The sequence below is a fragment of the Triturus cristatus genome, chromosome 10 (genome assembly GCF_964204655.1).
Source record: "Triturus cristatus chromosome 10, aTriCri1.1, whole genome shotgun sequence".
Lineage (NCBI taxonomy): Eukaryota > Metazoa > Chordata > Amphibia > Caudata > Salamandridae > Triturus > Triturus cristatus.
This window is the reverse complement of record NC_140593.1, coordinates 550,509,149-550,523,030: the sequence shown is the minus strand read 5'-3', so window position 1 is coordinate 550,523,030 and position 13,882 is coordinate 550,509,149. Positions and strand designations below refer to the sequence as shown.

The 13,882-nt window shown below is 44.0% G+C and overlaps 1 protein-coding gene across 6 annotated transcripts in view; it reads left to right on the top strand.

Moving 5' to 3' along the window:
* Positions 1 to 13,882, top strand: part of LOC146789704 (sodium channel protein type 5 subunit alpha-like) — a 975,168-nt gene that overhangs the window by 451,862 nt on the left and 509,424 nt on the right. For all 6 annotated transcript variants that reach the window (XM_085632035.1, XM_085632032.1, XM_085632036.1 and 3 more), the window contains exon 13: positions 9,322 to 9,460. In XM_085632035.1, coding sequence (XP_085488161.1) covers positions 9,322 to 9,460 — 139 coding nt within the window. The remainder of the gene's footprint in view (positions 1 to 9,321; positions 9,461 to 13,882) is intronic.

Below are 13,882 nucleotides of genomic sequence, written 5' to 3'. Positions count from 1 at the left end.
TCTGCTCAGAGTGTACCATGGAGTACTTGCTCTCCAGAAGCTATCATGAAGTGGTCTCACCAGAATACTTAGAACCATGAGCACCCTTCCTCAGCTGACAGTGGCTCACCACTTCCTGCTGCCAGTGATGCTTACGAGGGGGTGTTAACTTCCTTCCAGTAGCCACATAACGTTTGTTTTCCCAGAATTGGGAGACAGTGAGGAGTAATGCCTATAGGCTGTGCTGAATTGTGTTGACCACTACATCAAATCACGACATGTTTTCCTTGGGGAATGCCAAGAGTCGTCCATCAAAAGATGGCACCGGATATTTTGGTTCCTCAAAATCCTGCACAAGCTATCTATAGATTGAAGTACCCACAGTCATTACAACCACAAGGAGAGCTAGAACTCACAACAAAAATATGTATTCAAATTTCCACACACAGCATGTTTTGTGAAGAAAAATAATAGAAAAGGCCAGGACACTGCACTTAGCTTCAAAAGTTAAGATTTTTTGATCACTGGTAAGAGGAACCCATTATGAGTGCCTCGGATTTGCACTGTTAATTCTGCCTCCCATAGAGGGAGGGGAATTAATGGTGGTTACCAGCAAGGGAGTAGCCAGAAAAATATACTACCCCCAGTTTCAATCGTATCCCAAAGAGCAGTGAGTGAGCCAGTAAGGCGAGCAAGTATGGCCCTCATTCGGCTGCTCCCCTGGGGAGGTTCTGAAAACAGTGGTTCCAAATGGCGTCTTTTATACTTAAATTCTCAATAAATTTGGTCATCAACGATTATTCATACTTCCTTCTTTGCATCCATTCTTCCTTCTGTTAAGCCACCCATCCCCCCCTTTCTTCTTTAAATCATTCATCCATACATGTCTACATCCACTGATTCATCCATCCATCTTTGTATCATCCGGCCTTTCAATCATCCATCTTTCTATAAAAACTTTCTTCCTTCTCCTGAGCCATCCTTTCCATCATCAATATCCACATCCCTTTTACTGTCCATGCACCCATCATGCACCCTGCATATGTCTCTCGATCCTTCCATCTCTACATCCATCCATTCTTTTCCTCCATCCTTCCCCCCACCTTTCCTTTCACGCACTCTTGTCGTATTGTCCCCTCCACCCCCCACCCCCACAGCTCCTTCATGCTATTTTATTGCAATTGTATTCTCGAGCTGCTGTTAGAGACAAATGCTCCAAGGAAAGTCACAGGAGCCATAGGCGATATTTAAAAGGTTTGGTGTAACACAACTGCCCTGAGACTCACCGCTTAAGACGCTAAAGTGGCGCGTTAAAGATCCGCTGATTACCAGGGGAGCCCGGCGGGGATCTGTAATTTCAGGTTTGAATCTCCCTGTAATCACTCATCCTCCCATGGAATTTGACCCAGGGATTTCGGCTGCTTTCAGCAGAAGAGTCACCTGCTGAAACTTTCTAGGTCCGCTGTAAAATTGCAGAAACTGTTATTCTAAAGGGTTTGGGAACAGGAGCTATCGGCTTCATTGGAATTACTTTACCACTCATAATGGGGCCCTAAATCCAAACATACATCTATTGTCTAGAAATAGGCAGTGAGTTAGGCTCGGGTGAAAGCCGCGGATCATATGCCCACTGGGGCATCCAGCTACTGAATATTAATGAGGCCTCCATGTACGTGCTTTTCTCCACAGGGGAGAAAGCCTTCTTATCTTTCACACTCAGGTATTGTCTAAGTGACTCTCACTTTCAGATATCCTTTAAATGTTTTATTCATTGCCACGCGTTGCTCAAATGCAACATTATAAAGGAAACATGCTTATAATAATACAGTTCGTCTTTTGGAAACATCATTTGTGGCTTGGGATAGTTAGGTAGATTTTTTTTATGTAAGAAATGTACATACACATCTGGAAAGTACACATTTTATATCCCAATTGGGCTGAGTTCTACTGGTAATTCGTATGTGCCTTTGCATCACTTCTGGAGATTGTGTACCTCAGTGTGCTGGACACCAGAGAGCATGACTAGCTGTAAAGTCTGTGCTGTTTGGGAGGGCGTGCTGTGCATGACTTGGTGGGGGTTTGGTAGAATTATCTTTTATGCCTTTGTACACTTCCCTCTGACTGAAGACAAATGTATGCTTTGAATCCATGGAATAAAATCCAAATATGGCTACATATATATATATTTTTTAAATAGATCCATGTTTCGGCAGCAGCTTTATTTCGGCGGGCTGCCCCAGATCTCTCTGAAACTTAATTTGTCATTCGTCCCAAGGCAGGGCCCTAAAATATCAGTTCAAGACAAAATGTTATGTGCTGTGGAAGGTAAGAAATTAGAGCAGATGGTGAGAGCACAGTCAAAGATGAGGAAGAGAATAGAGATGAACGAAACTCCTATCCACTAGAGATGAGGAAACAGACTCATCCCATAACCAAAATCTTAACAGGGATGAGAAAAGTAATGCTACTTTCCTGTCTCCTTGCCAGGCCAGCTATTGTGACCTCTAGCACAGACAATGACAGTAATCAATAGTTGGGTGAGTCAAGCAGCCGCGGCCTGTGCAGGCAAGAGCGGTGAGGCCTGGTGGGGTGGGGGTTTGACAGAAAATGACGAGGGAAAATGTTAATTTATTTAATTTTCACTCGTCATCGTCCGTCGAAATTTCCCCCCACCCGGCCTCACCGCTCTTACTATCACGTGCCGCGGCTGGAGTCAAGCAGGTTGCCCTCAAGGTCTTAAGGAGAGAAGACATGCTCGTGATAAAGGACAGGGGGCTCACGAGAAGGAGCTTTGGAGGAGAGGGTCCTGTATGATAGGACAATTTATCTCCGCGGTGTAGTGGGGATATCTAGTAAACCCGACCTATAACCCCGGACCTGCCTACATACACAATCTAGGACCCCGTTTGTAGAGATGATGACAGTGGAGATACATCAGATTGGATCATGGAGTGTCATCTCTTTGGTACATGAAGGTTGGATTGAATGTTGTTTGTGGGCTGTTTCAAAGGGAGGGTTACCCGCAGAAGCTACAAACATGAAATTAACAGCCACCATCTATGGGGAAGAAGCATTCCAATGTACTCAAACATTCCTAAAAGGGCTTCAGGGAGTTCACAATGAGGAAAAATAGAATGATGGGTGGAAATGTGTGGAAGATTTCCAGTCTGTCTGTGTGTTTATGGGCTATAGGGGATGACATTGGAAGGAATACCTTATATCTTGTGGCCACTGAGAAGCACCTTAGTAACTGCCAGTGGTGTGTATAGCATTTAATAAATTCAAGAACATTATGGATGACAGTTCTGAATGAGGGGCATTACTCCTTACAAATACTATTATTATATTCCAAAATATAAGAATTGTGGTTTGGCGAAGTAGGCACACTGATGTTTTTGCATGTGTCAAATGAATACTTTCAGTGTGGTCTTGCATTATCAGAAATTATACAAAAAGAAATGCCCATGGCCCCTCTTGAAGATGTGTGTCTTTTGTTTTAGACACATTTCAGTATCTTCTGAAAATTAGTGCCTGAGGGTGTGCTAGACCACCTAAACGTTTATGTAAAGTTACTGCAACAAAGAAATAAGGTACCTTGTAAAAATGACAGAAAGTTGCTGTAACTGATATGGCCTCAGATCCTAGATTAGATATTGAAATTTAAATGATTAACTATGTATGTTAAACAATTGTGAAATAGTATATGTTAGAAACTTGGACATAGTTCTGATCCCAATATTTATCCAGTAGGCTGTGAGTCAACCTTTTCTCATAATGCATTTTCTGGAGAAAACTTTAATGGAAATTGTCTGAGTTTTGCAATGGGAACTGGCTGTAGAAGGAGTAATAGCTAATCTTCTGAATCTTGTCTGCAACAGTTTCATTTAGTAATTTTACAATGCACTCTTGATGATGACATTACAAATAAGATGATTTTTGGTATGTTACCGGCCATTGTACTTTGTTAACCGATTATCACTGGTGTCTAACTAAGTGATCTGAAATATTTAGGGAAATCGTATGTAATTCTTTTTGTTTTCTATTGCCCAGCACATTCTTATGAGCCGATCCTTCCCAAAGCATGGGGCTGCTGTTTATCGACCATCTCAGGGGTGCAGTGCATCGATGTGGTTTTTGTGGGGTACAATTGTCTTGAAGACCTTCTGTTCTCCAGAGAGAGTATGCTGTCAGGGAGTGAATTCTTATTCTGGGAACTCTCTGGCCCCATATCAAAGGCAGGAGTTGGCTTTCAGACAGTGGCATAGCATTGCGCTTCTATGTACACACCACTTGCCTGGAACGCATAGAGTAGAGGGATAGCTCAGTTTATCTAAGTGCATCTCCTAGGAAACCTTTTATCTCATACAAGAGCACTTTGGAAAATAGAGTCCATAGTTATTTATGTTGTTTTATGTCAGAGGTTTCCAACATATTTCCATGAAGGGCAGTCCTTGCCAGGTTTTCAAGATAACTACAGAAGATAAATGTACACAATGAGTCTAAAAGGGAGCCTAAATACACAGTCAGTAGCATATTTACTATTGCTCAAATACTGGCACTTACTTAATTTATTGACCTTGGAAACATGGCAAGCTGAGTTGGTCTTGCCAGAAGTCAAATGAGTGTAGCTCAGAGCAGATATCAGAGGTGCATGCTAACTCATTGAGCCAACTTTACACTAGATACTTAAAGTCTCTAGCGACTCCAGCCCTCATAGATCTACATTGGACACCCATGTTTTTTATTTAGTGCCTTCCTCTCTTATTGGTGGCATTGGTACTTTTAGCATGTAGCTCCTTAGTAATGGCAAAACTGCAGATCCTGGCTAGTGTGCAATGCTGGTTCTCTAACTTTTTCAGTGGATGAAGCCCAATGTCTTATCACACTCTGTGACGTGGTTTAACTACACCTACGCCTCATTGTTTGTTTGCTGATTTCATGGGCATGGAATTATCAGGTCCACACCCACCGAACCCAATCATTCCAGGCCTGGAACTCCGGACCCAGAAACATCCGCAGTGTTACAGGAACTGCAAGTGGCTACTGAGCCTGGCCCCACCTATTCTCACCCTTCAGCATGGGGGGAGCACATGAAGGTCTCTTCAACTGAAGATTTTCATTTTACTACCACCCCCAAGCAAGTGATAAATGGCTGTGGGTTTGGGCCTGCTATTTCCCCTAGAATGAGGAAAATGTGTGATTGTACCTAGTAGATCCAGGGCCAGCTTTTATTCCCCATTCACAGGCAGATACCAAGAAGTATCATAAATTCTGGTTTTGGTATCTCCCCACCGAGGTAACGCGGACCTCCTAATGGTGCCCTTCGAGTGGTACCTGAATATCAAGTCCAGAATATTTGGGGACACTAATATGATGGGCTAAATATTGAGGGACATAATATTGACAGGTATGTATAGATTTTATATACCTAAATCTTTGTCTTTGTACCTTGAAGATATACATCTATTGTCGAGATACATAAATGTGGATTTAAGAATGGTAAATCTGTACTTTCTTCCAGTGCTTAATTTGAAAAATAAATAAGTGGTAGGGCTGTCGTCAGGAGGCCACAGCAGTTTCCACCACACATTGCCCCTGTCATCCTGCCATTGATAGTAACAACACAACTACTAACCATCGTCACTCCTATAAAAATGGCTTGGGTGGCAGGTAATGGTAATTTTTAATGTATATTGAATTAATAATTGCCTTTTATGGTAATCTCTAAAATAGTCGGACATCGCCACCTTGTGGCAGACTGTCACAAGGATCAGTGGTGACATTTAAGTGCAGGTGCTGAGCAACAAAACCACCTGCTGAAATTAAGCACTGCTTCCTTCCATGGATTTACCTTTCGATATTTCGTCCCTTGCTATTTTGTCTTGATATTAGTGGGCCGCTATATTCTTGTACTCAGTACTTAAGGGTACAGTCCCCTAGAGTCCTTCCAGGAGGTCAGTTTCTCCCTGTGTGACACAGAAACATCCAAGACAGACGTTATTCAGATGGGAGCTAGAATGGCCGTACTGCCTTCACATTCACCAATAATCTTTGCTAAAAACAACAAAGGGCTCTGATCTAGGCGTGCGCAGGACGGCATCTTATTGTGATACCCAAAGCAATTTCTTCTGTCATTGGTGGTGAGTGTAAGGAGGAAGGGGTCGTTATTCCCCTCATGTTTGAGGCAGGCTCCGGGGTACATTTTGCCACCTCCAGCGTGCTATGATTTGTGCTGATCTAATGTATTTTTCTTTCACCGAGAGCCCATGCCGATGGGGAATGCTAGGCCCCCATTGGAACAATTACGTCACAGAGGGACAGCGAGACGTATCCCTGCGCCGCCTAATGAGCAAATGGCGTTGCTACATTCCTTCCTTCACCACAGAATAGAATATCAGAGCGCACCGCCACTGCAGCCTAAAACCTCATTACGAGGGAACACCTGCTCTATCCCAAGCCATCTGGCAACATTATCTCACCCGTTTCTTTTCATATCTAAAATATAATAAATTATCCGAAATGTTACTTTTTGGCATGGGACTTCTTTTGACAGCAGACAGGGCTCCCCTAGCCCCATGCTCAATACGAATCTCACCAGCTGAATTTCCTCGAAAATTAATTGAAAGTTAAACCTTCGTGCCGCCTTGTGGTTTACTTGAAAGGCTACTCTTTAAGGCCGTCAGACCGCATGAAGCTGTCGCGCGCTCCAGATGGCGGGAGGACCTGCCTCACATCAATGACGCTGCGTACTTTACACGACAGCCCAGTGGCGTAACGAAACTTGAAACCCCTCCCCCACCTGCAAAATGGAGAAACCCCCCCCCACTCACTTAGGACCTCTCAGGTCAGGGTACTGTGCTGAGGGGACCCCCCCCCCCCCCCCAGGGGCTGCGGGGATCTTTGTTATGCCACTGCAACAGCTTCGTGGGGGAAAACAACCACTGCTTTATCGCGGTGGGCACAGCTGCTACTTCATCTTGGGTGCGTTCTCATAAACACACACCAGTCATGTGGCTTTCATGGGTGCAGCTATCAATGGAGCAGAAGGTGCGCTGAGACCCAGAGGCCTGAAGGGCCCTCTGCACCCTAACTATTGCTGTGTTTGATCAGCCAAACGGAAGTCAGGAAGCCTGTTTCCTGTTGAAATGTGACTTCGAGGAAATCTGCAGAATCTTTCTATAGGATCTTTGTATATATAGTTGGTAGAATAAGATGTAATACATCATATACAACTGGCACACCAATCAGTGCATCCGTCTGTGAGAGTTTTAGCGACACCGAGGCCTAGAGAAATTCCTGATTCTTTATTATTTGCATCATGTTTAAGCCCACCTGTATCCTCTCTTTCGTTTTCAATTGCTTCTCTCCTGTCATTTGCAGGCCTGTCGCTGCATTACCAACTTACAGTACATTTCCAAAGCTTCATTTAACAAGCTGGAACACGTTTTTATTAGTCTACAAATCATAAACACATACTTGGGGATTTCCTAGCACCCTGCAGTTGTAGGATTAGCAAAGCTTTGAATGGTACTGCTTGATCTCTGGAGCCCTGTCCACTCACTTTACAGAACACAAATCTATGTCCTTGCCTCACAAATATGTGCAATAATACTGCAACCCCAGTCCCAAGCCAGGCACTAGAAAACTCTGTAATTATAAATCGCTATCTGGACCACCTGACCAGAAAAATGGGGGAAGGTCCCCGATTTTTCCAAAGACTTGTGCCTAGTAAAATTCCGAGATCCCCACCACAACCCTCTGACTAACCCAGTAGCGGTCCGTTGAATATTCCGGTGTTTACATTTCCCCCTCTGTCCCTCCCCGCCCCGCCTCACCGCCCCACGGAACTCCCTCCACGGACTGCTACTGGACTAACCTCTCGGAAGACTGGCAGTTCTATTTCTTCTTCAATAAAACTCAACAACTGTGACTCTGGCTTTCCTGGGTCAGTGCCTCTTGATCCACGATGCAGATCTTCGGAGAGGTGTGGCGCAGTGGCCATAGTGAATGACTCTGGAGTGCGGGGCTCACGGTTTGATCCCTGGTGACGGCAGCAGTTCAGCTCAACATCATGTGACTCTCAGTAATAGCTCACTTAATCTCCCGGTGCCTGGATACCCTTAGGGGTGGTAAGTCGTGTTTTACAAATCTGAAATTATTATTATTATATGTCTTCCCATTCTCTACCTTCTGTCCGCATTAAAATCTATTGACTTAGCATTCTGCTCCACACATCAACGGCTTGAGGCGGGAGGCAATGTGAGCTTTACAATCAGCAGGGGCAGTTCCTCCGCTAAGACAGAGGAGCGTCGCCCAACTGTTCTTTGACCTGGAAAAATAAAATGATATACCATGGTTATTATAATTTTATTATTTCTCAGGTTCGGGGCTGGTTTAGGGTCGGGCGGGATGGGGCTGGAGGCACAGGGGAGGAGTGGTTTGTGCAAATGACTGCTTGGTTGGCCATCTGGGAACGGACAAACAGTCATGCCCACTCAGCATGTTCCCAACCAGGCTGCATTACACAGTCTAGTGGGGAACATGCCCAGGCCGCCAGTCCCCATCTGAGCCCCGATCTATGGAAATGGAGAGGAATGCGGCGTGGTAGGAGTACTAGGAGAGAAAGCACTATATTTTGAATATTTTGAGCACCTAGTATGTGTGTGCATTTTTGTCCGTACGTATGTACACATCCCTGGTGAAATCCTACTGACATCTCACAAAACCCGACTGAGACCATCTGTACACAACTGTTTATGAGGAAATATATTTATTAGAGGGGGTGTTACACCTCCAAACACCCTCCCTGAATCTACGCCCCTGCTTATTTAGTAAGTACGGTGGAAATGTCTGCACTGCCTTTGCCGTTTTCTCTGCAATGCCGCATTACCAGAATACTCCAAAAGGGGTGCTGCACTTACAGTTCAAATTTGCATGGGGACACAAATGTGTAGAACGCGTTAAAATATCAGTATTCATGCTACAGAAAACAGGGTTGGATTTCGCCCATCGCTTTTGCTTGATGTGTTGCAAGGGAGCACATCTGGAGAAAGATGGCAAAGTGGTGCAGTTTTTGAGAAATATTCTTGATAATTAATAATGGTAAGCAGCACAATGTTATATAACATAATGTAACATAACATTGCATAATCGCCTGTAGTATCTCTTGTGCTGGATATCATGTGCCTATGGCCCTGACACAGTATCCCACACAATGTCTCAAAAATATCTGTCCTAAAAATGGTCGAAACATGTTGTTCTGATCTCCATAGTTAAAGACGGCATTAAAACTAATGAACTAAAGATTTTTCATTTTTTCATTTTTTTAAAACCCACATATAGACGACTGCCTCCGACAATGAGAGCACCAGCAGGAAGCAATGGCTAATGCCACGCCTATCCATGGACTACTTTGACGGAGAAGCGTTCCAGAGGCCCAGAGCAGTTAGTGCATGTAGCGTCCTCACCAACGCCATGGAGGGTAAGTCCTTTTGGTCTTGTTTTATGACTCCTTTGTTTGAGAATTGACTACCAGTATGTAATTTGGTGCTATCAGAAGTTCTTTGAGCTTGGGTCAGATCAGGCCTGTGGAGCATCTGCTGTGGTGTCAGCAGGAAAGGACCATGAACATCAACCACAAAGAGTCCACTTAACATGAGAGCTCTCCATCGACCTCAAACAATCAGAATATATCCTGAAAGACATGGCGGCTGTCCAACATGTTATTTCCTGCAGACTCCATTACTACAAGGCGCAAAACACACTGACCCGGTACACAACGAGCACATAAGTTCAAATATGGAGTATCCTAAAATAGCACGATAGAATCAATAAACATCCATTAACTTTGAAATTGAAACAACCACAGCTCCTGTCAATGCTAGCCCTGTCCTGAACCTTTGGCCTACAGAGTAATGGGACTGAGGTCGTGCACTGCCTCTCCAAGGCCACCCCCATCCATCTGATGGTACCTTCCTGTGCGGCACCTGTCATCTCCAGCACTCCGGCCATTGTTCTGGATTCTGTTCAGAGAATACATATGTTCCAATTATTTGAAGACCTTCCACATCTCTGGGAGTGATTAACTCTCACTTGACAAACATGAGCATCGGGTTTGCTTCCTGGAAAATACTGAATTTCATTTAGCAGTACATGTATCCAAATGGGTTAGAATTTAAGTTTGGTTTTTTTTCTCCTGATTTTCTATCACGTTTTGTCTTAGTATGTGGTAATTTTCTATTTGTTCCCGTGTTGGATGTCTTGATGAATATATGAACATTTTTCGTTTCTAATGCAATTACAGTATTACATTTTGTTTGGTAGAGCTGTGCGAAGTTGTGACTGTGAATGACTTGTGACTTCATGCATTTTGTTCAAAACCTTTGAAGCTTTGTGGATTGTGAAACTCGCTTGTTTTCTTTCTTTAAACAAGCACTGACAAAGTCAATAGGTCTTGCCTATACAAGAGCGATTGGCTTTGCCAACATGTTATAGTCATGTTCAAAATCAGCGTGGTTGGTGTTTAGCTTGGCTAAATGTTAAAAAGGGTAAAAGAGAGTGGTGTGGAGTGTCGTGTCATGTCGTAAAGTGGATTAGAGTGGTGGTTTATGGAGTGGTGGGGAGTGGCTTAGAGTGGTGTAGAGTTGAGTGGCATGGAGTGCAGTGAAGTGGAGTGTCATGGAGTGGTTTTTAGTGTAATGGAGGAAGTAGAGTGTCGTAGATTGGATGGGTGTAGAATGGAGTAGAGATTCGTGGATTAGAGTGTCAGAGTGGAGGACAATGTCATGGAGAGTGTTGTGGAGTGGTGTAGAGCAGAGAGAAGTGGAGTAGAGGGTGTTGCGTAGAGTGTTGTAGAGTAGAGTGGTGTACAGCAGAGCAGATTCTCATAGAGTGGAACGCCATAGAGTGGAGTAGAGTGTTGTAGAGTTTAGTGTTGTAGAGTATAGTGGAGTGGTGTAGAGCAGAGTGAAGTGGAGTAGAGGGTGTTGCGTAGAGTGGTGTAGAGTAGAGTGGTGTACAGCAGAGCAGATTCTCATAGAGTAGAACGCCATGGAGTGGAGTAGAGTGTTGAAGAGTTTAGTGTTGTAGAGTATAGTGGAGTGGTGTAGAGCAGAGTGAAGTGGAGTAGAGGGTGTTGCGTAGAGTGTTGTAGAGTAGAGTGGTGTACAGCAGAGCAGATTCTCATAGAGTAGAACGCCATAGAGTGGAGTAGAGTGTTGTAGAGTTTAGTGTTGTAGAGTATAGTGGAGTGGTGTAGAGCAGAGTGAAGTGGAGTAGAGGGTGTTGCGTAGAGTGTTGTAGAGTAGAGTGGTGTAAAGCAGAGCAGATTCTCATAGAGTGGAACGCCATAGAGTGGAGTACAGTGTTGTAGACTGGAGTTGAGTGTCATAGAGTGGAGTAGAGTTTAATGGATTAGAACGTCATAGAGTGAAGTATCGTAGAGTGTAGTGTCATAGAGTGGAATGTCGTAATGTGGCCTAGAGTGAAGTGGCATAAAGTACAGTGGTGCAGAGTGCATTGATTTTGAGTAAAGTGGTGTAGAGTGCATTGACAGAGTGCAGTGGCATTGAGAAGAATGGTGCAGAGTGCAGTGGCATAGAGTAAAGGGGTGCAGAGTAGAGTGCAGTGGCGTAGAGTAGATTGTTTCAGAGTAGAGTCAAGTGGCGCAGAGTGGAGTGGTGCAGGGTAAAGTGGAGTGGTGCAGAGGTGTAGAGTAGAGTGGCGTACAATGCAGTGGTGTAGAGTAGAGTGATGTAGAGTGCAGTGGCATTAAGTAGAGTTGTGTGCACATAGAGTACATAGATGTAGAGTGCAGTGGCATAGAGTAGAGTGGCATAGAGTGCAGTGTTATAGAGTAGAAGGTTGCAGAATAGAGTGCAGTGGCATAGAGTAGTGGCATACAGTGTATTGACATAGAGTTTAGTGTTGCAGAGTAAAGCGGCATTGAGTGAAGTGGTGCAGAGCAGAGTGGAGTGGCAAAGAGTGCACTGGTGCATCGTAGAGTGGGGTAGAGTGCACTGGCATAGAGTAGAATGGTGCAGAGTAGAGTAGAGTAGAGTAGAGAGGCATAGAGTGAAGTGGCGTAGAGTGTCGCATCAGACACCAACAGTGCTAAAGCCGAGCCTGGTGGTAGGCTATTGTTTCAGTGGAACATGCTCACCTACTTCATTGTTGACAACACAAACAATATCCATCAAATAGTGTAAAAGCTATGTTTTGACATAGACAGGATGTTTAAGGCTGTAGTGTAAAATAATGGAGTTGGTTTCCACGCTATTGTTTGAAGTTTGATGGAAAGCAGTAATCTGTGTTGCCTAGGTTATTATGGCATGGTGCTACTGCACATGTTTCACATACTGAGGCTATTAAGTGTAGTTGTGTAGACTACACCTTTTGGCTTGCTAATGCGTGTTATTATTAAAAAGGTTTGGTACTCGGACTCACTGACTCTAAACAGAAAGATCAATAGACTTTCACTAGAGGGTCATATTAAGCAAAAGCCAAAAGTGCTTGGATAGAATAACCTCTATGTCAATATTTGTTGCCACAGAATGTGCATGTACCTCTTCCCTGCAGGCCTGTTTTAAGGGTTATGTTATAACCTCATAAACTGGAGCATAGGAGGGGCATGAGTGGGCTACATGGGGAGAGAAATCTGCATTCCTCTTGCTTTGCTAGGAACGCTCTCACTTTGAAGTCACAGAATAAAAAATATTTACCATGCTCCCTCGGAAGACGGAACCTGACCTTTGTGTTTAAATGCAAAAAAGATAAGAAACCGATTTAAAGCCTTGTTTACAGAAAAAGAGATCTCAAAAGGATACAGTAAACAAGGTTTGGGCAAGGGAAGGGACAAACTCAAGCTGAGTCAGCAAATCGAAAGCAAGGAAATGTGAGTTGCATACCACAAAGCTAATGGTAAACAATGGGCAGAATGCAACTGGGCAAAAGTAAAGAGGAAAGGGTGTAGCCCAATAAGAACACTACTTCGCCATCCTACCGAGGTATCCCAAATTAGTGGAATAGACACCTCACTCACTTAGTCGTGACGTGCTTCATCATCAGCGTCTATCCACACCCTGGTATGATGGTACCACAAGGGTGGCTCAACCAAGAGGATGAGCCTTCTTAGATAATATCTTACTGGATATTGCAGGGATCCAGATGAAAGGGGAAAGGTAAAAAATATCTCACAGTATATCCAAAAATATTATTTATTTGTTGGATACTGGGGGTATGGATAAAAAAAATGATAGAGATTAGATTGAACTTTAATTTCTCAATTGACCCTTATTTTCAATGCCAACATGTTTCAGCCCACACCAAGAGCCCAAACGGGTCTGGGGCCTTGGTCAGGGCTGTGTGCATATCCCTGCTTGCATTTCGTGCACATACATGAGGCCTCATGCTCTCACCTGAACTTATCCTAGAAATCCCCTTCATAGTGTTTAAGGATAAGGGACTGTTAATTTCCCCATGCCCAATAGATCCCATATCTGGTACAGGTAGCCTTTATGCTCTAGGATTTTGCCGGTACACCAGAGGGAAAAGATTATCTGTTATGTCGCACACTGTGTGAGAGCTATCTGTCTGTCCTTTATTGAGCGTACTAAGTATGTTTATCTATTAAGAAAGCCAAGCACTGCGTATGCTGAAAAACTGCAGTGCTTGTACCTTGCACTTCATATCAATGTCAGCTAGGACACCTCCAGTAGTGAGTTAAGTTGGGGCAGTTCCAGAGAAGGTGAAGCAATTGCCCTGTACTGTTGCATTCTCTCCAACACTCGTCTGTTCTTTTGGCATACCAGTTATGTACTTGGACTGGAGTGAAATACCAGTATGAGACTATCTTTATCATGGTTTTCTTGCCGGCAGCACAGCCCACCACATACTATGAGTTCGG